The 21,824-nt window shown below is 40.3% G+C and overlaps 3 protein-coding genes and 1 non-coding gene across 7 annotated transcripts; 2 read left to right on the top strand and 2 right to left on the bottom strand.

Moving 5' to 3' along the window:
• The first annotated feature begins 854 nt into the window (after positions 1 to 854).
• LOC4332849 (probable E3 ubiquitin-protein ligase RHC1A) lies at positions 855 to 4,253 on the top strand. Of its 3 annotated transcripts, XR_010740037.1 has the most exons (3): positions 855 to 989; positions 1,846 to 3,623; positions 3,795 to 4,253. XR_010740037.1 is itself a non-coding variant. In XM_015777516.3 (2 exons), exon 2 carries the CDS (start codon positions 1,905 to 1,907, stop codon positions 2,754 to 2,756), a length of 852 nt encoding a protein of 283 aa, XP_015633002.1. In that variant the 5' UTR covers positions 855 to 989; positions 1,846 to 1,904; the 3' UTR covers positions 2,757 to 3,152. The 3 variants fall into 3 exon arrangements, 2 of the variants coding, with proteins under 2 accessions (XP_015633002.1, XP_015633003.1); XM_015777516.3 differs by lacking the exon at positions 3,795 to 4,253 and having other exon boundaries at positions 1,846 to 3,152; XM_015777517.3 differs by lacking the exon at positions 3,795 to 4,253 and having other exon boundaries at positions 855 to 1,024; positions 1,846 to 3,152.
• Positions 4,254 to 11,752: 7,499 nt separating this feature from the next.
• On the bottom strand, positions 11,753 to 12,907 carry LOC4332848 (uncharacterized). Its single transcript, XM_015774440.3, has one exon. It carries the CDS (start codon positions 12,612 to 12,614, stop codon positions 12,075 to 12,077), a length of 540 nt encoding a protein of 179 aa, XP_015629926.1. The 5' UTR covers positions 12,615 to 12,907; the 3' UTR covers positions 11,753 to 12,074.
• Positions 12,908 to 17,091: 4,184 nt separating this feature from the next.
• TRNAP-UGG (transfer RNA proline (anticodon UGG)) lies at positions 17,092 to 17,163 on the top strand. Its single transcript has one exon. It is a non-coding gene; the product is annotated as a tRNA-Pro (tRNA).
• Positions 17,164 to 17,573: 410 nt separating this feature from the next.
• LOC4332846 (superoxide dismutase [Cu-Zn] 1-like) lies at positions 17,574 to 20,809 on the bottom strand. 2 transcript variants are annotated; one of them, NM_001402155.1, is made up of 8 exons: positions 20,678 to 20,809; positions 19,509 to 19,596; positions 19,315 to 19,416; positions 19,095 to 19,190; positions 18,809 to 18,840; positions 18,585 to 18,660; positions 18,070 to 18,123; positions 17,574 to 17,956 (listed from the first exon to the last, which is right to left on the bottom strand). In NM_001402155.1, the coding sequence occupies exons 2-8, from the start codon at positions 19,582 to 19,584 to the stop codon at positions 17,934 to 17,936; spliced, it is 459 nt and encodes a 152-aa protein (NP_001389084.1). In that variant the 5' UTR covers positions 19,585 to 19,596; positions 20,678 to 20,809; the 3' UTR covers positions 17,574 to 17,933. The 2 variants fall into 2 exon arrangements, with proteins under 2 accessions (NP_001389084.1, XP_015632608.1); XM_015777122.3 differs by having other exon boundaries at positions 17,651 to 17,956; positions 20,584 to 20,769.
• Between the last annotated feature and the right edge of the window lie 1,015 nt (positions 20,810 to 21,824).

Here is a 21,824-nt window from a genome sequence, read left to right as displayed (position 1 = left end):
TCCTGTTCGGTCTTAGCTGTGAGAAGACCAATCAAATTCTCGGTTCTTAGCTCTTATTTATTGGTTACCCGGATGGCCGAATAAGACCGCAGTTGGTCCAATGCAAGGGAAACATATCATTTGCAGTACTATCCTTTGACTTTGAGTGACTGACATATAGACCCATGCTCATTAGGCCCACGTGTCATTGACCCAAGTCAGAGGTTAATACCGCAGAGGAGATTCACCCCAATGCGAGATCTGCCACAGTGCCACTGCGCGGTCAGCTTGGTTTAGACCGAAGATCAAACTGCGGTTCGGTTAACCGGAACATGGTTTTTTAGATAAGTTCGGTTTTTCCCATTTGCGCGATTGCCCGGACCGATTTCTCGGTGAGGACCGAAATGGCCGCCCTCGACAGCTTGACGAGGCAACCACGTGACGGGACATCCCATCCGGGCCGTCCATTCCTCCCACCGACGGCCGATCTAGCCTCGTATTCCGTGGCTCCGAATATTTTAAAATTCCCCCGCTCCACATCGTCCCCGACGCAAAATCCCACCCCCACCATGTCCAAAGCCCACACTGACACGTGGGCCCGAAGCGCACTCTGGCCCCACATGCCAGTCACTGCGCTGGCCCCGGGCAGGCCGTGGGCTACGGGGCGAGGAGGCATCTTTCTCGCGGCGGAAAGCGAGGGGGACGACGCGGCTCAGGAATCGAGGCCTGTGGGGCCCACCTCCCCCCTGACGCCACTGCCATGTGGGCCCGGGAGGACAGCGTGGGCGCCACCGCAGCACTGAGAAGGGGAGGAGAGTGGGGCTCTCGGCGACTCGAGTGGGTATAAAATATGGTCTCTCTGGATCCATCCCCTCCTCTTCTTCCAATATTATTTTTTCGCCTTTTCTGTTCGTGTGTTCGTGGTGGAGTTCATCTCGCCTTCCCCTCTTCCGGTCCTCCCACCGCTCCTCGCCACCACAAACCGCCGCCGCCTCCTCCTCTCCTATCTGGTATCGTAATCGAACCAGCGGAAACCGCTATTCGTGTGCGTGTTTTTTTTCTATTCAATTTGTTTGCTCGGGCCGCGTAATCTTGGGAGTTATCTGCAATCAGTTTTCTTTTCTTTCTTTTTCTTTTTTTTTTTCATTTTGAATGGAGTGAATCGTGTGGAAAAGGTGGCTGTTGTAGAGTTTTTAGTCTTACCATGAACTGATTGATCTACGGGCGAGTGGGAATTTAGCCTGTTCTTGGATTTTAGCCTGGTTGCAGCATCTAGTGTAATTGATCCAGTTTGATTTCTTTTTTTTTTTTGGGAATAAATCAGTGTGAGGCAGCCTATGAACCGAACATAAGTATCTAGTATTAGTCTGTGAGACAAACTATCCCTGGCTCTATAAGAGGGAAACCTGATGTGTCTGAAAGAAGTTGCGAGTTCAAGAATTCCTATCTGAAAAAAGCAAAGATCAGGCAAAGATCATCAGTTTGGATCATGTATAAATTTCCCATGTTGCAGTATGTCTTAATTAGGAGGATTATTCATTAACAAATGTCATGCGAAAAATTTATATCTTCGGAAACAATCGCTTTATCATTCATGAGCGAATTATTACTTCGATTAGGCGGATTTGTGATAATTGATGAATAATTCTAAGTAATCCTTGACAGTTCAGTGATTTGGACTGGTACTGGATGGTAGGTGCCCATCTGTGTGCCTTTTTGACTTGTCTATATGCCTTGGTACCATTGTGAAACTTCATGTATTCAGTCTTGTTGGATTTTGTAAGTTGCATTGGAATGATATGCTTATGTAACATTACTAGTGGAGCTGTTGCCCTGATATGTTAGAAATTGTGCCATTTTTTGCAGTGCGGAGGAGGTATACCACACCTTTGGATTTTGGGGAAGCAGTACGTTGATTGGAAGAAATGTCAGGAGGTAGGCAATCATACTGGTGCTACCAATGTAGACAGCGGGTGAGGCCCCGCGGCCAGGATATGGAGTGTCCCTATTGTGATTCCGGTTTTGTGTCTGAAATGGATGATGTTGATGCTCTCATGCGCCACTTTGTTGGGATGGATCCTGATTTCCATCGTGATCCAAGATTCGGTATCATGGAGGCAATCTCTGCTGTGATGAGGCATGGCATGGCGGGAACGAACCGGGAAGTTGATGTGAGAGGAAGGCCAAACATATTTTCTGACCTGGAGATGGAGTTTGGCTCAGGGCCATGGTTGCTCTTCCGTGGCCAGCTTCCTGGTCATCTCTCAGAAGACAATGGTTTTGATGTATTCATCAATGGACGCCGTGGTGTTGGCATGCGCAGAGCAAACATTGCAGACTACTTTGTTGGACCTGGACTGGATGATCTGATTGAGCAATTAACTCAGAATGATCGACGAGGGCCGCCACCTGCCACTCAATCATCGATTGATGCTATGCCTACTGTGAAGATTACACAGAGGCATCTCAGTGGAGACTCACATTGCCCTGTCTGCAAGGACAAGTTTGAGCTGGGATCAGAAGCAAGGGAGATGCCATGCAAGCATTTATACCACTCTGATTGCATAGTTCCTTGGCTGGAACAGCACAATTCCTGCCCTGTTTGCCGATATGAGTTGCCACCACAGAGCTCTACTGGTGCTAGCTGCTCGCGCACAAGATCAACCAACCAAAGTCAGAGTTCAAGTAGCAATGGGAGAACCAATGGACGTCAAAGGAGAAGGAATCCGTTCTCGTTCCTATGGCCTTTCCGATCATCAAGCTCTAGCTCTCGTTAGATTAGCCTGGTAATCTGGTTGGAGTCCTCAAGACTGTTTAATCGAAGATGCTCATAAAATGGGTGTTATGCATGGCATCTTATCGTCCAATCTGTAATGTATGGCTTGTTATGATCACCACGGAATGCTTTTCCTTGCAAGTATATCCTTCCACAGCTTCATATCAGATACTTCTTTTACTATTCTGTTTACATAAAAGGTTAACGATAGTATGATACTTGTTTAGATAGCTAGAGAAGGTTATTTTCTTAATGTTGTATTACTTAATGTTCTACAGCAGAATATACTTCTGTCAACTGTCATTAAGACGTTTTTTTAGCTGTAAATCTCAAGGGATCAATGGTAGCAAGCATGATGATATAATATAGAAGCAAGTTGCCTGAAATTTCAGTTAAATAAGTACTAGTTAATGCTAGGTTGTGTCCTTGTGTCATCCATGTTGGCATATTCTGCCTGATTACTATTTGCCTGTGCGTTTTATAAGGTTGAATTGAACTGCTTACAATCCTGTTTTCTCTTAAACCTGTCTATTTGAAAAAAAAAATGCCATCTTCATACTGATTTCTCAATGTATAGGCATGAATTGATTTTTATACAAAGTTTCCCAAGAACAGTTGCGCTGTTGTGCTATGGCATGTTATTGGTTCTTGTATAGTATTGACCACTGGCGTCTAAATGATTTGCCAGACCACTTGTGCTGTGCCCTGGAATCTCTCGTTAATTAAGTAGGATTTCCTTTTTAAGTCATGGTAAACTATATATTACCCTTGTTATCTTGTTGACTCCACTAACCAATAGGGTCACTGCCTCATGTGAAGAACCAGTCAATGATGCAGGCAGCATTGGATAGTTATCCAAAAGAATAAGGTAGGCTCTGTGACAATACTGTTATGTCAAGTGTTCATCAGATTTTTGCAGCTGGAAACTTGACCTGCAGCTCAAAAACTCTCAGCTGATGCAGTTGATGTTCTCTTGATTACTGCTACTCCATATGCTTTTGCTACCTAGATTAAGATAACTATATTCTCCTCTTGATAGTTTCTTGAGCTTATCTCAACTGGACTTGGTGGTTATGATGTGAAGCCTTTGATTTGATATGAATTCATGGGGAAGGTGATGGCCCTCTTCCTGTCCTGATCCATCCGTGCTGGTTTCTTCAGACAGATCCTTGTCTATCCACAGTGCATTAATCACTTGGAAACTTCACGTGGTCCTCCTGTATCCCTGTATTATGCCCCTAGCAAATGGTTTAGTACTCCATCCATCCCATAAAAAACGTATCAGTATCAATGTGACATATCCTAATATAGATATATGTTTAGGTACTCCTTCCGTAAAAAAAAAACCTAACCTAGGAGTTCGATGGGACATAAGATTATGTCTCATCCAACTTCTAGGTTAGTTTTTTTTTTTTGGATGGAGGGAGTATCATATCTGGTAATATGTTGGTTTTTTATGGAACGAAGGGAGTACAACCGTTTTTCATTCTCCCCAACAGTGAGCTGTGATCACAGCGAGACTCTGCCTTTTTCTTCCATTTCTCCTTGTCATTTTCAGCTTGTTGCTGCCACAAGCCTACAAGTGGTGGTGGTGAGCTGGGTTCAGGATTGACAGTCCGGTCACCGAACCGATATCTCCGGGTTTTTTTTTCGGAAAACATTGGTAAACCGGCAAAACAAGATTGAGAGTTGGATAGATTTTGTCAAAACAAGAAAAACAGTTTGAATTTTTTTTTAAAAAAGATGAACAGGATATTGAGTGGTTTGTCTTATTGAACTGATCCGACCAGTTTTCGCTGGAATTGAGAACCTATCAATTGCTGTGCGTGATGCGTACGGGCTCGAATGATTTTGGGTTCAGCTGCCTGGCTCGGCATGGGCTGATGATGCAGACTGCGAGGAATCTTGCTGCGTTTTGTTTTTTGTTTTGTTCCCCTCTTCTTCCAGTGGATGGCAGTGTCGCTTCCGAAAAGGCTTTGAATTTTGATTGGGAATTTAGGATAATTGCGGCTGGAAGGACAACGACGATTTAGATTAGGCTAAAGTATCCTACGACCAAACTGCACTTGAAACCAATCATGACGACATCTTTGAACGAGCCATGTCCCAAAAAAAAATCATCTTTGTTCCTCAAATAATGAAGCACTTGTTTTGCGCTTGTGAGTTGTGATTACTTTTTCGCGTTCCGTGTTGCTTGGCATAAAAGAAGGATTCCTGCATGCCAGTTTCATGGCCCCTTTTGGGGAACAGAAATGTAGAAATTCTGCGAGATATTATGAAAGAGACTTTTTTTTTAAGTAAATTGCACCCACGGTACAACAACTTGGCAGATGGATGCAATTTGGTGTAATAACTTAAAAAATGAGCGTTATAGTGCAACAACTTGGCAAGAATGTGCAATTTAGTATAAGATCTTTATAAGTGATCGTATAAATGCAACAACTTGCAAGATAGGTACGATTTTGATACAATAAATTAAGAAGTTGTGATAACTTAATTATTTGGAGCATTTTTTTATATAAATTCAAAATTTTAAATACTTGACAATATACTAGCGTGGATTTGTATAAACATATTTATATTTTTATCCTAATAATTAATAACTGAAAGTCAATTAAACTGGATGTAGAAACTATTATATTTCGGTTGATATTTGATAAGGTGAAGAAAACAAAAAAATTCTTAAAGGTAACTGAATGTAAATTGTATGTGCAATATAATTCTTAAAAATTAAACTCAATATTATAAGGTAATATCCATAGGATTACTGTGTATTGGCATATTGACATCGTGAAAAACCTTACCTAGCATATGCTTAGCCAAATTGATTCGCCAAAATATTAAATTGTCAAGTTCTTGTACTAGAACGCAACCACTTGTCAAGTTGTTGCACTCGGACGTTCAATTATCAAGTTCTTGCACTATATCGCATCCATATGTCAAGTTGTTGTACTGTGGGTGTAATTTACTTTTTTTTTACTTCTTTTTTGGGGGTCCTAATGGTTTCTACGACAGTTTTAGCTGACGTAACGTGTTGATTAGGCTGCCTTATGTCTCGCGCAACCATGCTCCCTCGAGAAGCCAAAGAAATGGCGCCCGGACTAGCGAGAGCGGGTTTCCTAGCCTCTCCTCCTCCGAGACACTGCCATCGCCACCCGGCCGACAGCCTCGGCAGCGCTCGGCCTCCTCCAATCTCTACACCCTTGCCGTGAACAAGCTCAGAGATGTGCCGCCGTCGGCTCGTCCACAATTTGTTTGCCTCTTTCTTTGGTGTCTTCTTAATCGAACCTTGGATAACAGGATTAGGATTTGTTATAGACTTCAATTAAAACTTGAGGACTGGCTAGCATCTGACCACCTGGGCGCATAAATCAGTTGAGTACCAACTATAATTTGAGAAACACCTAAAGGTTTTTCGGGCTCCGGCTAGCTTCACAAGATGGTAGGCTAGATAACCTGGGTTCGAAACCTCACCCCTTCTTATTATTTGATATTAGGTCATTTTCTAATATTCGTGTTTCTTTTTACCAACTAAAATTTGGGGCTACAAGCTTGAAATCTCTCCCTCCAAGTAATTAACTAAGGTCAGCTATAGATGTTTTTACCATTACTGACAGATCATCTATTGCCATTGCAAAATTGAATTTATGACGGGTCTTAACTCTTGACACTTTTTATTTTCTATACAAGTGTAGGATGATAGTTGAGGTAGACTACCCTGCCTTTAGTATAATGAAAAACCATGACACCGCATCTTGTATCCATGAAATGAAAATCCTGACAATTAAGGAACACCGTCTTGTTTTCAAGATGATTGATTTTTTTTGTCCGTTCAAAAAAAAAGAAAGATGATTGATTTTCCTTTTTTTGCCAGTAAAGCATGTTTCATGAACTCCACAAAATGCCATCTAGAATTGTGAAGTCAGCATACATCATACATGTCTTATTTACAGCAACTAAAACTTCCGTAAACAATATTCTTATGTCGCTAACTATTAATTCCTTTTTCGGATAACAAATATTTTCTTCAGATCTGAATATAGTGTATAAAGTGAACTTTCCTGGCATAGAATGAAACAAGCGCAAAGATATACGAACTCTTCTTTTTTAAAGGATTAGTTTGTGGTTTCTGTGCTTGCTTTGTTGCCCTGCTTATTTGTTTTAAGTTGTCATGGAAATGAAAACCTATGATCGTTATACTTTTCGCAGAACAGATTTAGGTTAGGTAAAATTGTTATCAACTATCCCAATTGTTCCATATTTTTGGAACACAATAATGGTATTGCTTGCAAAATGGATTAAATAAAAAGTAATTTGTCAAACACCAAAATGACTAAAAGCGGTTACACTAAACGAGATTATGATAACCCACTGCTATGCCAAATGGAGCTTTACACTGTTATCTTTTGTGTATGTAATCTGATGACTTCTTCACTCCCTTCTCTATCTAAAAGAACTCAATATCTTCTCTTTGGTGGTAAATTTCTAATACATTTGCACTAACACGATGCAGCATCAGCCTCTGGCCTATTGTCCCCCTGCTGGGTCATTACATCACTCGTATACCTGTGTATGCGACTACTGTAGAGATGTTTCTCCCAGATGGTGAATTTCCTGAAAACCTTGGATCACCATTTTGCAAATGGACCTGGCTGTCAACTTCAGATGATTTTCTTTGGTGATCCTTATGTAAATACATGTATAATGCAAGCTGAAGGGGGTGTAGTCGTGGTCAAAGCCCTAATGATGTCCGGTCCTAATCGGCTTACATTCTCTGTGCTGCTTTGTACAATCATGCTGCAGATCAAATAAAGATATGGCGTTTTTGTTGAGATCTTAATGAGCTGAATTTCCTCTAGACTGAGAACATAAAAGGATACTGGTGGGGTTGGGGATATCATGTTATTATTCTACTTTTGACATTAAGAAACAGAAACATTCTTGAAGTTTTTCTTATGAAGCTAAATTTGCAATACTATAGTCAATACAGGAAGATTCATCCGGGAGCATACACAGAGATATCAGCAGCATGGGAAGCAATTTCTTTACTTCTATGATGTTGATGATTTCTCACTTGTTTTTGTGAATTCAGAGAAGAGGTCAGTAATACAGTATCACTATTTATGTCTGTTGATACTCTGGTAGCAACAATGATTCTGCTTTGTGGAAAAGCTACCTATCAATGCCAGAATCTGTGTCAAGATTTGCTGAGAGACTGAGACCCTTCAAACAGAAGCAGGAAACTGTTTGGACAGAATCCTATGAAATCATGCAAGTATTCATTGAATTTCTCAAAAGCTACTGGGTAAGTCTGTGTGCTTGTAATGAGATAGCAGGCTATTAGTTAGCTATAAACATATTTTAATGAGATAAACGATGAGAGAGAAGAGCAGCGTGCTACAAATCTGTAGCCAGCTGCAGCACGGATTCCAAGACGCAATATGTGTATGACAGGTGTGACCATATATTAATAGTATAGTAAATAATTATTGTATGAATTAGCTATTAGATTGGCTATAGATAAATTGGAGCTAGTAGTGAGCTATACTATTAAACTTGCTCTAATAATCTTCATGCCAACGTGCTTGGATTTTTTAATCTCCGGAATACCTTAATCTTCATTAGCATAGCAGATACATGGTGGTTTTCATGATGATTTTGCTCAGTGGTTCACCTCATAGTTGAAATCATTTTGTACTCCACGTGTGTGCTCTCTACTGCTTCAGGTAACTAAATTATACTACATCCCTTTTATGTACTCCAAATTGACAGTGTTGAGTGAACTATACACAGTTTGACCACAATTTTTTCAACAAAAGAATTTATATACTTGGAACTCCACAATACCATTATGGCAGTATGATGCGAAATAAATCTAAGCAGTGTGATTGTTAGGCTGTATTTAGTTCACGCTGAAGTTTGGAAGTTTGGTTGAAATTGATACGATGTGATAGAAAAGTTGTGTGTATGAAAGGTTTGATGTGATGGAAAGTTAGAAGTTTGAAAAAAAAATTTGGAACTAAACAGGGCCTTAACCTACCAACAATGACAACATAGAAATTGCTATTGGTCAAAGTTTGAACAGGATATTCAACGCTGTCATTTATCCTAAAATGGAGGTAGTAGATTGATGGCTTGACAGAATCAAGAGACCAACACATGTATATAGGTTACCTTTACATTTCAGATACAAAACATTGGCTGTACTATAGATTTGCCTTTGGACAGAATAAAGTAAGCAAGCATTCAAGTAACCTTCTTTATTTGATTCCAAATGTGGCGTGACAATCAGTTGAAACCCAAAAAACTTTTCTATCGGTTATAATAAAGTCATTAAAGAAACTATCAACATCTAGTTGTAGGTAGTGGGAGGTAATTTCAGGGCTAGAACAAGGAAGGTGTAATCAAGAAAAGTGCAGAGAACTTATCTTAAGGTCCAGTTGAATGGTGAACCATCAAGGGAAAAGCATAGCAAAAATGGAATAAACAATGACACTGAACGAATGATGACAAAAAGAATAAATGTGATTCTGCTGATCTTCTCTCATAAATAAAATCCAGTAAGTTAGCTCTTCCTACCAATTCTAGAAATTGCAAGAAACTATTTTCCTAAAAGATGAATCAACAATAACTTATTTTATCATATATATCAGCATATGATATCTAGTTGCTGGTCTGATTCTTTAAGATATATTATTCTTCAGTGCTCAAATTGCTTATTTGTTGGTGCGACTGTTATCTGTCTGACTTCTTCTTGAGACCTTTGCTGGACTATGTGTTTGAGAAGAAGGGGATTGAGGAGATTGAGAAGATACGCAAAACGAGTTTAGCCATTAGCTCATGATTAATTGAGTATTAATTATTTTAAATTTTAAAAATGGATTAATATGATTTTTTAAAGCAACTTTCCTATAGAAAATTTTTACAAAAAATACACCGTTTAGTAGTTTGGGAAGCGTGCGTACGGAAAACGAGATGCTTTCTCCCTCGATGTCCTCCAAACGAACGCTGCCTTTTTTCTAGTTGCCAGTTCATGTCATTCAAGTTGCTCGACCCTGAATTCTGAATTGGAGAACAGTATCTCCAACCGACAGCGATGTGCGGTTGTCCCATTCAGGCGACCGACATCTCAAACTGGTCCAGTGATTTGAGCGTCTCTGCGACAGCCAGCAGATATGCTTAAAATACTAAGTACTCCATCCATTTCATATTATGGTTTAATTTTTTTGTTACTAAGTTTGATCAAATTTATAGAAAAAATTAGCAACACCTAAAATATTAAATTAATTTCATTAAATCTAACATTCATAATATGTTTATTTTGTGTTGAAAATAGTACTATATTTTTCTATAGATTTGATCAAAGTTAAAGAAGATTGACTAGGAAAAATGTTAAACGGCTAACGGAGGGAGTAGATTACTATCTACTCTGCGGTGCCCAAATACAAACGGTGTTCTCCCCTACTTGCAAGAGTTCTTTGATTGGGGCTCCATCATCCATGCTATGAGAGGAACCCATTCTCTTTTGGAGGGTACAAGCAACTCTGTCCCCAGGATGCTTCACTTTCCATGGTAAGACATGATGCCATTTAGATGGTACTGTTCTATCTTTTATGCGTTTCTTTATAACCAGTTGTTCACTTGATACTACACAGTTTGCCATTTGGATGGTACCATCGCATCTTTATGTGTTTCTTTATTACCAGTTGTTTAACTTGATACACATTTTGCAGTATTTGCACAGCTCCTGAGTGGCTTGGTTGTAGGTAAGGCCATTGATACCCTGTAACTGTGAGAAAATGTGCAGGGACTTGCAGGTTACAAAGCATATGACCTTACATTGCGAGGTTGTGCGTTTCATGCATCTCCGTTGCTGGGAGAATTTGTGCTGACATAACCTGATCCTACATGCACATTTTCTATGGTCAAATCAATGATTGTAATTTCGGTAATTTTAGACCCCCACCGGCTAATCAATATATCAACCGAAATTTTCGGATTTTCTCAAATGTTTGTTGAATTTGGTCAAAGTTTATTCAAATCTAGTCAAAATTTATTAAAATTAAAAAAAACTATCCAAAGAGTGCCGAAAATCACAAAATTTTGGTCCAACCGAATTTTTGGCTGAAATCGAAAATGCAAATCCTGGGTCAAATCCGCTTGCTCATTTCAACTTCTCCAAGTTAACTTTCTTAACCTCGTTTATTCTTCTTGAACCATGCCTGACTTGAGATACTTCCCTTGCATCATTTGCAAGGCATAATGACATAATCCAAGGTTACTATTTTTTTTAATCAAAATTAACGGTAGGCTTTGAATCTTAATTCCGACGCCTCTGTCGACGTCGTATCCTCACTTACCCCTTGTTACTGTGATTACCCAGTTGTTCTTGTTCAGACGAACCAGATGAGATGTCCAGATGCAGTCGCAGACAATGAGAAACATCGAAGAACCATCGCCTCTGGTGGGTGGAGTCATGGAAGCAGCAAAATTAAGCACGTTGGCGCTTCCCACCAACCATTATTGTTCAAAGTTCAAACCATTCTTGTTCAAGTCTTCAAAGGACAACACTAGTACATGGTAGTGATTGAGCTACATGACTTACATGCATGCGATGCAAATTTGTCGTGGATTTATTTGTAAAATCTGATTTTAGGCGTCGATTTACGTTAGGGGAGGTACACTCGTGTGTATGTGCGTTAATTTAACTCTCTATTTACATAGAGAAATAAAAGGAAGTAAAGGGGAAAACACAACGCTAACACGCATTACATATCAACGAAATTTCTTAATGTTCTTTTTGTGCAAAAAAGTGAAAGAAAGAAAAAAGGGGAGAGGAACAATCTGTCCTACACGTTGATTGCACTCACGCACTATGTATCAACAACAAGAGGTTAGTTCCTAAGCAACTACTAGTACTAAGTAAGGTAAGGTAACCACCCTTGTTCTCTTTCCATCACCTCACGCACCAAACTCACATAATTGTAGCTTGCAACGTTGCCAAAACCACAGGGTTTGTTACTGATTAAAACTGTTTGTTTAATCCAGAAACACAAAACCAATTTATACTGAACAAAAAACAAGCAATATTGCACACATACGTTACTGGTCAGTTTTGTACTCCCTCCAGCTAGAATATATCAACTTAGGACTATACGGATTTGTACGTCCCATCCGACATCAAAATATATCAATCTACATCAAAATATATCAATCTACGACTATACGGATTTTCCGATATCATAATATATCAATCTAGAATTATACGGATTTGTATGTCGCATCCGATACTCGATTGCTATAGCTACCCTTTCAGGCTTCATGGAAGGCCCGAGGCCAGGCACGCCTCCCAGAACTTGCGGTCCTCCTCCTGCCGCCTCGCCGCCGCCGCCGCCGGGTCCTCGTCGTCGCCGTTGTCATTCGGCGGCGGCGGCCAGAGGAAGCTGCTGCTGCTGCTGCTGTCATGGCGGCTCCACCAGCTGCCGAACTGCTGGCTCCTCCCTTTCTCCTCCTCGTCGCGGCGCCGCCCCGCCCCGCCGCCGCCGGCCGCCGCGCCATCGTCGCCGTCGACGCAGCTGCTGCACCCGTCGTCGTCATCGTCCCATCGGCCGGCGCCGCCGCCGCCGCCGCTGCTGTCCGACGACGAGAGCTCGATCACGCCACCGTTCGCCGCCGCAGCCGCCGCCGCCGCATCCGTCGTCGGGCAGCGCGACTCCGCCACGCCCTCCTTCCAGCCGTGGCAGTAGTAGTAGTACGGCGCCTGCGGCCGCGCGGCGACGCTCACCGGAGGGGGCGCCGCCGGCGCCGGCGCCTGCACCGGAGACGGTGGCGCCGGCGGGTGTGGCCGCACGGTGGCCATGAGACACAAGAGATCGATTTGTTTGTTTGGTGGGTAAAAGAAAATGCTTGTGGATTTTGGTTAAGTTTGGGCGTGTACGTGTGCACATAGTCATATATATATACACACGTGGAGAAGCCTACTTGGCTTAGCCAAGTAGTGGTAGTTAATAGGGAATATTAGTAGTATTTCTGTGTACTACGTGCACATGCATGCACGTTTTGCCGAATATTAACTGATAATAAAAGCTGTGCTTGCTCCTGATGAATAATTAAAAGCGGCCGCAGCTGCCAAGCAAGCAGTTCAAGCTGGAGTAGCAATTTGGTTGTTCAGTGATCAAAAAACAAAATGTGTTGCTGCTTTTGGGGACTGTTAGGAGTGTAACATAGCTTGGCCCCTTACCGTTGTTTGGAGTTTGTGTTTAGCCACCGTAGTTTTCTAAGCTTCAGTTTTTTTATTTTGACTTTTCTCCCTTCCTCTGGCATAAGCCGGTCTAGCTGATTGCGTTATGTAACTAAAACTCTTTTCTTCTAATATATTGATATGCAATCTTTTTACGCGTTCATGAAAAAAAAACAAATTGTGACTTAATAAAAGACAAAAAAATGAAATGTGATTTTTTTTCAGAAAAATAATTTTTGGTAGGTTTTTTGAGTTGTCTTCCTAGCAAATTATGGCCATGTTGGGTAGCTAAGACTATCGCAACCGCTGCGGCTGTGACAGTTCAAAATCACTGTAAGCTACAGTAATTTTGAACTGCTGCAACCGCAACTATTGCGAAAATAACAGTCGAACACACCATCTGAAAGTAAACCTTGACAACGGAAGCTACATATATATATGAAGGAAAGCCTGCCTAAATTTATTTTGAAATTCAAAATGAGATACAGTTTTTCTTTTTGGTAATGAGATGCAGCTTTAGAAGAAGGGATGTGAAAAGTGTGCTCCAATGCTCTATATACTTCGAAGTATCCCTTCTACATGCACCATTTGTTATCGGCTCCATCTAATCTTGCATTTAGTAAGCTCTGACATAGTGACACCCATAAACACTGGAGTTACCATCACGTGTGCTTATCGCTGTCAAATTATATTTCGAGCAGGTCGTTAATATCAATATATTGGTCAACCATTGTTCGGTGGAAAAGCTATGTATTATTCTCGTCTGATCAGTTGGGTTAAAAAATTAGAACACGTACAGCAGAATAATGTTTGCCATATAGTCCATAGGTAAAATGTTTGCCACATTTCAGAGGAGAGTAAATGAACAAACTCTTACTATGAACTTTGTGAAATTATAGTGTTTATTTGATCATTATCTTTACTAGTACTCTTCAAATTTAGAGAACTGTTCGTCCCCTCTTCCCTCGTGCTGCGTGAATTTACAATCCACTCATTATTATGTACTCAATCTGTTTTAAAATATAACTACTTTATATTTTAGAAAAGACAAATGGATAACTTATAATTTATTAATTAAATTGCAAACAATTACTCTTCATTTCGATATGATAAATATTCTTCGAAGTAAGTTTAATAGTATAGCCAACTACTAGCTCTAAATCATCTATAGTCAACTTAATAGCTAATTTATAGAATAGTTACCTATAAACATATATTATACTATTAATGTATGTTCTCATCTATCATATGCATATTGTGTCTTAGATATCTGTTTATAGCTAGTTTATAGTCTGCTATTGTACTTGCTCTCGGAAGGCATCAGCCGACCAGCCGGAACACTGTGTCTATTAATTGTACAACCCCTTTATTAGATGGATATGCATGCATAATTGCAGAGGAAAACAGCAGGCTTTATGATACTGACAGGTGCCAGCTGATTTGATTCCTCCTCCTGATCTCCTTCTAGAAGGATACGAGGGTTAGGCAAACGGCATGTGCAGCTGTGCAGTGCAGGGCTGGGCTGCCTTCTAGAAGGCCACGGGAAGGAAGGACGGGATTTGCCTCGGTTACGTTTTCTTTTGGATTCCAGCGTCCCATCTTTGTACGTTTCCCACATGTTCCTGATTGATTTGGTTCCGAAATTAGGAAAAAGCAATGTGCCATGGGCCTCAAACTGTCCCAATGACTGTCCTTGCTGTTGGTATATAAAGATACAAATTTCACCTCATCTTTCGTCACCACGCTATCCAAACGGTTAAACTGTACATTTCGTATGAAAACTTTATAGTATACTCCCTCCATACTCGTAAAGGAAGTCATTTTGGACAGTGATACGATTTACAAAATACAACTTTGACTTCTTGTTTCTATAAAAATATTTATTAAAAATAATATATGTATATTTTTATGAAAGTATTTTTCAAGACAAATCTATTCATATAATTTTTACTTTTTCAAACTCAACAACTTGAGAGTTATTTATGATTTAGGGCTTGTTTGGTTTAGTACCCTACCAATATATCGGTAGTGCCAAACTCTAGGCAAGTTTTGGCACTACCAATATTTTGGTAGGGTAGAATTGTAAATGAGTGTCTTTGGATTGATGCCAATTGAGAGCCAAATTTCAAATTATGGTGAAGAACATTCTAGAATTGTGCCAAATTGAGTATAGGCATTACCAAATATTTGGCTTTAAACCAAATCATCACATTTACTATTTAAACTACCAAAACATTGGTATGGCAACATTTTGGTATCAAACCAAAACGGCCCTTATATTCCCAAGGTTTGACTTAAACATTGTCCTAAACGACTTCCTTTACGAGTACGGAGGGAGTATACTAGTAGGAATTGGTTGAAAATATCAGATAAATCTATTATTTAAGTTTATAATAATTAAAACTTAGTTAATCATGCACTAATAGTTTAATTTCATATTTTTCGTGCTATAACTCTGTCTTCATCTTCATTAAAAATAAACACTAACTAGCATGATCCTAATGCATATGGAGTGCAATTGATTTTGATCCCTGCACAATTTCTTGCAAGGGACTATAGACTATATTCCCTCCCTCCCTTAAAAAAAAAACACCAACTTTTAGCTATCTAGGTTATATTCAGATACATATCTAGAAGTTGGTTTATTTTGAGACAGATGGTGTAAGTAGCTATGTGTGGCTTGTTTGGACAAGTGTTCATAATTTTATATTGGAACAAAACAGACAAATTTCATGAATTTGAAGGGAAATTTTGATTTTAGAAAAAACATAACTAGTTGGAGGTATGAAGTCTTATGGTAGTTGACTTCGAAATCAATTTCATGAATTTTAAGGGAAATTTTGAAATTGATTTCAAACATCCAATCAATAAAAAGCTGAATATAATTTGGAATTCAAATTGATTGGATGAATGAATTAAAATTAAATTTTGGGTGACGGAATTCAAATGATATTGCGAGCCCTGATTGGATGTATGAAATCGTTTTTATCTAAATATTTGATTCTTCTTGCAGAAAAGAAGAAAAATTGTCCTTACCAAGTGTTGACTCATAGTGAGGTTTATGTAAAAATTATTTGCAACTTCCTCGTAAAACACTTACGTTAGTCCATTCTTCCGGTCCTCGATCTGTAAAAAAATGCCTTGTGGATCTTCATATACTTTCAGCAAAAGATCGATGTAGATTGCAGAGTCATGTGTGCACGCAAGGTATTTTTAGAGAGAACAAAAACGTTTCTTGTGCTTGCATGCCCTTCTAGATGCAATGTTTTCTACTAGGCGCATTTCGATCTGCCACGGCTAGCACCATGGCGTAGTTATAGCTTGCTTATGATCATCTCATGTGCACGAGTTTAGTGCAGGATTTGACGGATTTTTGCAGGATTTTTCGCTCTACTTTTTGACTAAGGGTTGACGCGGCTGAAGCTTCCTGGCTCAACTGAAGGTTGAGTGATTCTCGTCGTGCGTCCAACGATCGATCGCAGGCGCAGCCAAGTTGACAACAATGGATTTGCTCTTTGCTCTCAAATCTTATCCTCTACAGCTCTACTGCGACCATTGCTAGTGTCATTGAAGAAGTTGCGACGACTCCACCTCCAGTGTAATCTTTATTTGTAGTTAGAACAGATCTTGTAATGCTTGTGGATCATCTAATAACGACGCGGTTTACAAAGCAATTCGGTAACTGAAAACAGCTTTGGAGTGGTTTTGTCGATGCATAGACATGATTACATCTCCGTTATCGACGAAAACGAGTGAAACCCGAAAAAATTTTCTACCAAAAAAAAATTGAATTTCAGTTCAATTTATTTTTAAGCTTGACCGATTTACCGATTCGTACCGGCTTGATGAGTCGATATTGTGAGTTGTGACATTTGTCAAACTTCGTAGGTATAAACTGTCGTTGTATGATTCAGATGCTGGTGTCTACCAATATTACATCCACGTAAATACATTTTCTCCGCCTTCTTAACGTGTGTCAAGGGGCCGCACTAGCAGATAGGTGAGTATGTGTTTGCGTGTCCTTGAATTTTGGTTATATGTTTCACTGGAACATTGATAAATTTATATAATTTTATGTTTGTAATCTATCACACAAGGGCATTTGGTCTAGTGGTATGATTCTCGCTTTGGGTGCGAGAGGTCCCGAGTTCGATTCTCGGAATGCCCCCGGCTATCTTTTTTTTGTTCTTTTTTTTCCCCTACGTTTCGTACTTGTGTACTTATTAACATGCTGTGCACGTTCTATTCGACTCGTTTCAAGTTTCAACTGCACTTTTACGCGTTAAGCTGCGCCCCACTTGGATGGCAGAGACCAACCGGGCAACTGGCCTAGCCATCGGTGAAGAAATACAACCGTATCCCCGTAGAAAAACGCTTTTGGGCAATAGCCTAGACGATCCGATCCTCTCTTTCACCACATTGAGAAAAACTTTTATATACGTTTCCTTTGCAATTAAAAAACAAATACTAAAAAATAAACTACATTGAGAAAACTACAAAATCAACTCCAAATTAAATTTTAAATTTTAATTTTTGACTTATAAGCATAAGCGAAACACAATTGGACTCGGGGACTGATTGCCAATCTTACTTGCGTTCCGTTTACTCGCAAAAGCAGAGGGATGAAACGAGCGAACAATGACCAATCGCAAAAGTACGGACGAAACGAGCGAACAGATGTAACGACATTCCGAGGAAGAGAGCAACATCGAGTCTACAAATGGTACCCTTCAGCTTAAGGTTTAACACAAAACACATAGTTCATTGGGCGCCAACGATGCGGGCGACAGAATGGTACACCAAAAACCATGCGCAGAGATCAGGTGCTTATTGTAGAATCTAGAGTAGCCACTCAGGTAAAGACGAAACGGCTAAGAGCTCGTAGAGTTTCAGGCTTCTGGTGCTGGGAGATGGAAGGTGAGTTCACACCTCCAGGTTTCAGCCTTGAAGTCCGATGATCCCTGAAGTAAAATTGGGAAAGAATTAGAGAAAAGGAGATGAAGTGGTGAGTCGATCAATATGTGACACGAAGCTGATTTTCAGGTGGGCTGGATTGTACGGCCTCTGAACTTACCGCAAGCAACACGGCCACCAGCGTTTCCGGTGGTCTTGCTCAGCTCGTGCCCACCTAAAAGAGCACCAAAACCAATGAATGTTATTTAAGCTGCACTGATAACTGGCTCACTGCAATGAGAATTGGCACAGATAGGTTTATGGTGAAGTGCACAGATAGGAGATTCAAGTCAAATAGTTTATGGTGAAGTGCACAGATAGGAGATTCAAGTCAAATAGTGCCTGGCATAGCAGAACAACTTATTCAAATTTTCCATGTAAAGTTCAGATATCCTTTACCCCCAAAGGTAAAAATGCCTACAACACAGTCGTGTGCAACTTGGTATGATAAAACAAAAGGACCCTACACATTTCTGACTACTAACTCAGCATGTTTATGCAATCCATTCAATAGAAAGTGATTGTTGTCATCATAGACCCAACAGTAGTGAGATCTTCCTTAGCAAAAGAGAAGAAAAGGAGCACACAAGCACACAGACAAAATAAATGAGCACAAACAGTTGTCTGTAATATTACCCTTTCCAAGATCATCAGGATCGGCATGCACAACGACGGCTCTGCCAATGATTGAATTTGGTCCAGTAAGTGGAATCTGACACAGATAAATGGTTATCCATGTTAACACACAGGAAAAAGAAAGAAGGAAAAGACAAGGTAACAGCAGAATAATAAGGGGATGTGTGGTATTGGTTCCATAAATCAAATGACGGAGAATGTTCTTTTTCTGAATGTTTACTTACCTGACTGTCAACAACATGGATATTAGCAACACCTGACAGCAGAGAAATAAACTCTCAGCAACAATTATTACTACAAATTGACAATGAGTTAAGGACTACAAGACCACAACTAATATGGTTATGTTAAATCATTAACAGGTATGGAACAAATAAAAATTCGGAATAAAGTATTACTACAAATTGACAATGAGTTAAGGACTACAAGACCACAACTAATATGGTTATGTTAAATCATTAACAGGTATGGAACAAATAAAAATTCGGAATAAAGGGAAAAAGAACAAACCATCTTCTCCAGCGGTGACATTTCCAAGATCACCAGCATGGCGGGTCTCATCTTCTGGTGCTCCATGCTCCTTTCCGGCAGGATTGTAGTGTGGCCCTACATTATGAAACAAGTGCATCATAAGTAATCAATTCAACAGATGATGATAGCCTGTATCAATCCTGATGGTACATCTAGGCAGGCGAGAAGCCAATATATATGTAATAACAATAATAATTACCAGTTGACATGCAACCATTGGTGGTGTCACCAAGTGCATGAATATGGAACCCATGGAGACCAGGCTTGAGGCCAGAGACACTTCCAGTCACAGTGGTGGGACCTAAGAATCAAACATGCCAGTAAATCTCAACGATTCAAGGACTAAAATTCAATTCAAGACAATCATGAAAATGGTGATGACTGATGGCATACCATCTCCCTCTTGGACAAAGTGGATAGTGCCCTTAACAATCTCACTGCTACCAAGCACAACAACAGCCTTCACCATTGTTAATGTGATCTGTAAACAAATTCCACAAAACAGTTACTTAGCAAGTGGCAGAAGTAGCCTCTAGAGGTCCTAAAACCCAACCAAGTTCCCAAAGAACATATTGAACTATGAAATTATCCTAGTGAAGATTGAAAAGATGTTAAAGCAGAAGCAACACAGACGCATCATTTACTACTAGTCAGAAAAAGATAACAATATGGCCCAATGATCTATTGTTTTTTCCAAAGCATGTAAACCAAAGGCATCATAGAACAAATGCCACTGCCCACTGCAAACATACTAGATACAAACAAAACACACGTCTAGTATAGAGGAATTATCCCTAGAAAATCGGTTTGGGATATGATTTCCCACCCATCTAAAGGGTAAGTTTCAATCTTAGCTATCCATTCTTCTCACCCCATTTCATCCTATCCCTCCATTCATTTCTGCATGAAGGGATCGAATTCACGAGGAAACTGTCTGTTGGCTAGTCCAATAACTCCCAAATCTACAATTCTCTACATCCACCCAATCCCCCGACATATCAGGGAAGGACACTCTGCAATCAACTCCACACTTGCAGAAAAAACATGTCTAAATCTAATCATGAACATATCACAAAGCCCATCGCATCATGAGCAGCCAGAGCCCAGTACACAATTCCAATGATTATTACTAGTAATCGGCAACTAACAAATCCGTATCCCTCCGCAGCAGCACGAATCATCGCTCAAAAGGAAAAAAAAAAAAGGAAGCAGCAGGTCCACGCATCAAAACACTCTCGCATCACTTGAACTTGCATATGGATTCAAACACACGAGACGAGCCGTTCCTCCCCACCAACCAACCAATCGCCCCGAACCAACAACACCGATCGATCAATCAACATCCACAACAATCCCCCCCCCCCACCCCCAGCCCGCCCGAAGCCCCAAATCCCCGCGAAGCAGCAAGACCAACAAGGAAACACCGATCCCATCTGAGATCCACACGCAGGGAGGGAGGGAGACCCACCGCCTCCCACGAAACCGGAGGAAGCGAGGCGCGGTCGAAAACCCTAGAAGCTTGCTTGGGTGGGGGGGGGGGGGGGGGTTGTTGGGATTCCTACCTCAGGCGACCCCCGCGGCGACGACGAGGAGGATGAAGGAGGAGGCGAGGCGACTCCTGCTGGTTTGGAATCTGGAGCTTCTGGAAGGTTCCCCTCCCTCCAGCGGTGTGCGGTGGTATTTGTAGTCAAACTGGCAGCTTGCAGTTGCAGCCACCAGCCAACATTGAGGGCCCTCGTTTATTTATTATAATAATAATTTAATTAAAAAAATTTGGGGTCTCATCTTTTCGCTCATGTTTATCACAACCAAATTTTGAAATTTTCAATCTTAAATTATAGTTTATTTTAAGATTTTTTTCATCGAAGTTTTTTTTTCATCTTTGCATTTAGATCGCTAAAAACACATATATAAAAGTTTTATTTATAAATTATTTTTCGTTTGTAAATATGTTGTTTCGCTTTTTTCCCGAATAAGAGAAACGACGGTGTTGTGTATTCTTAACGATTTAAATGTTAATACTGAAAAATAACCTCTGATGAAAAGACTTTTTTGATGTTTTTGGACATCTAATGTTTGTCGGAGGGAGAGTAGTACTATAAATAATATGGTAGAATAAAGTGTTTTAAGAATATTTTTTTCGGGGAAGAAATTTCATTTTTAGAAGCACGGCAATAATTTTCGATAGATGAGCTTGAAGATTAGGCTTCAAATACTACTCGTATAATAATCTTCATCGTTGAATTTACAATTTATGCTCTACTGAATATGGCCGTAATACTGCCATCTAACCCTCTTACGTTATTACTCTCCCGAGCGAGTACCATCGTCTTGTGTGTACACCGATTCTGAAAGGACCGGCAATTTCCAACCACGTTTTTTTTTTTGACGGATTTCCAACCACGTTTTGTTGACACTAATGCTGCTGCAAGCAGTGTGTGTGAAAGGGATATCTGGCATACTCACCGACCACACCCGAAGAATTAAACTCAGCTGGGAGCACTTCATTTTAATTGACCAATAGATCCAGATCAAGCAACACAATTCATTGCGCCAGACCAATCCATCTATGACGGTCTATCTACGATGGACCAAAAAAATTTGTCTCTGACACGAGTTAAACTAAATCCCGTTGTAATGAAGCTCAAGGAAATGACTAGCCACATGTAAGAACTCATCTATGATAGATTTATATAAGGACCGACACAT

This window comes from Oryza sativa, chromosome 3 (assembly GCF_034140825.1).
Source record: "Oryza sativa Japonica Group chromosome 3, ASM3414082v1".
Taxonomy (NCBI): Eukaryota; Viridiplantae; Streptophyta; class Magnoliopsida; order Poales; family Poaceae; genus Oryza; species Oryza sativa.
This window is presented reverse-complemented; position numbering and strand designations above follow the sequence as displayed.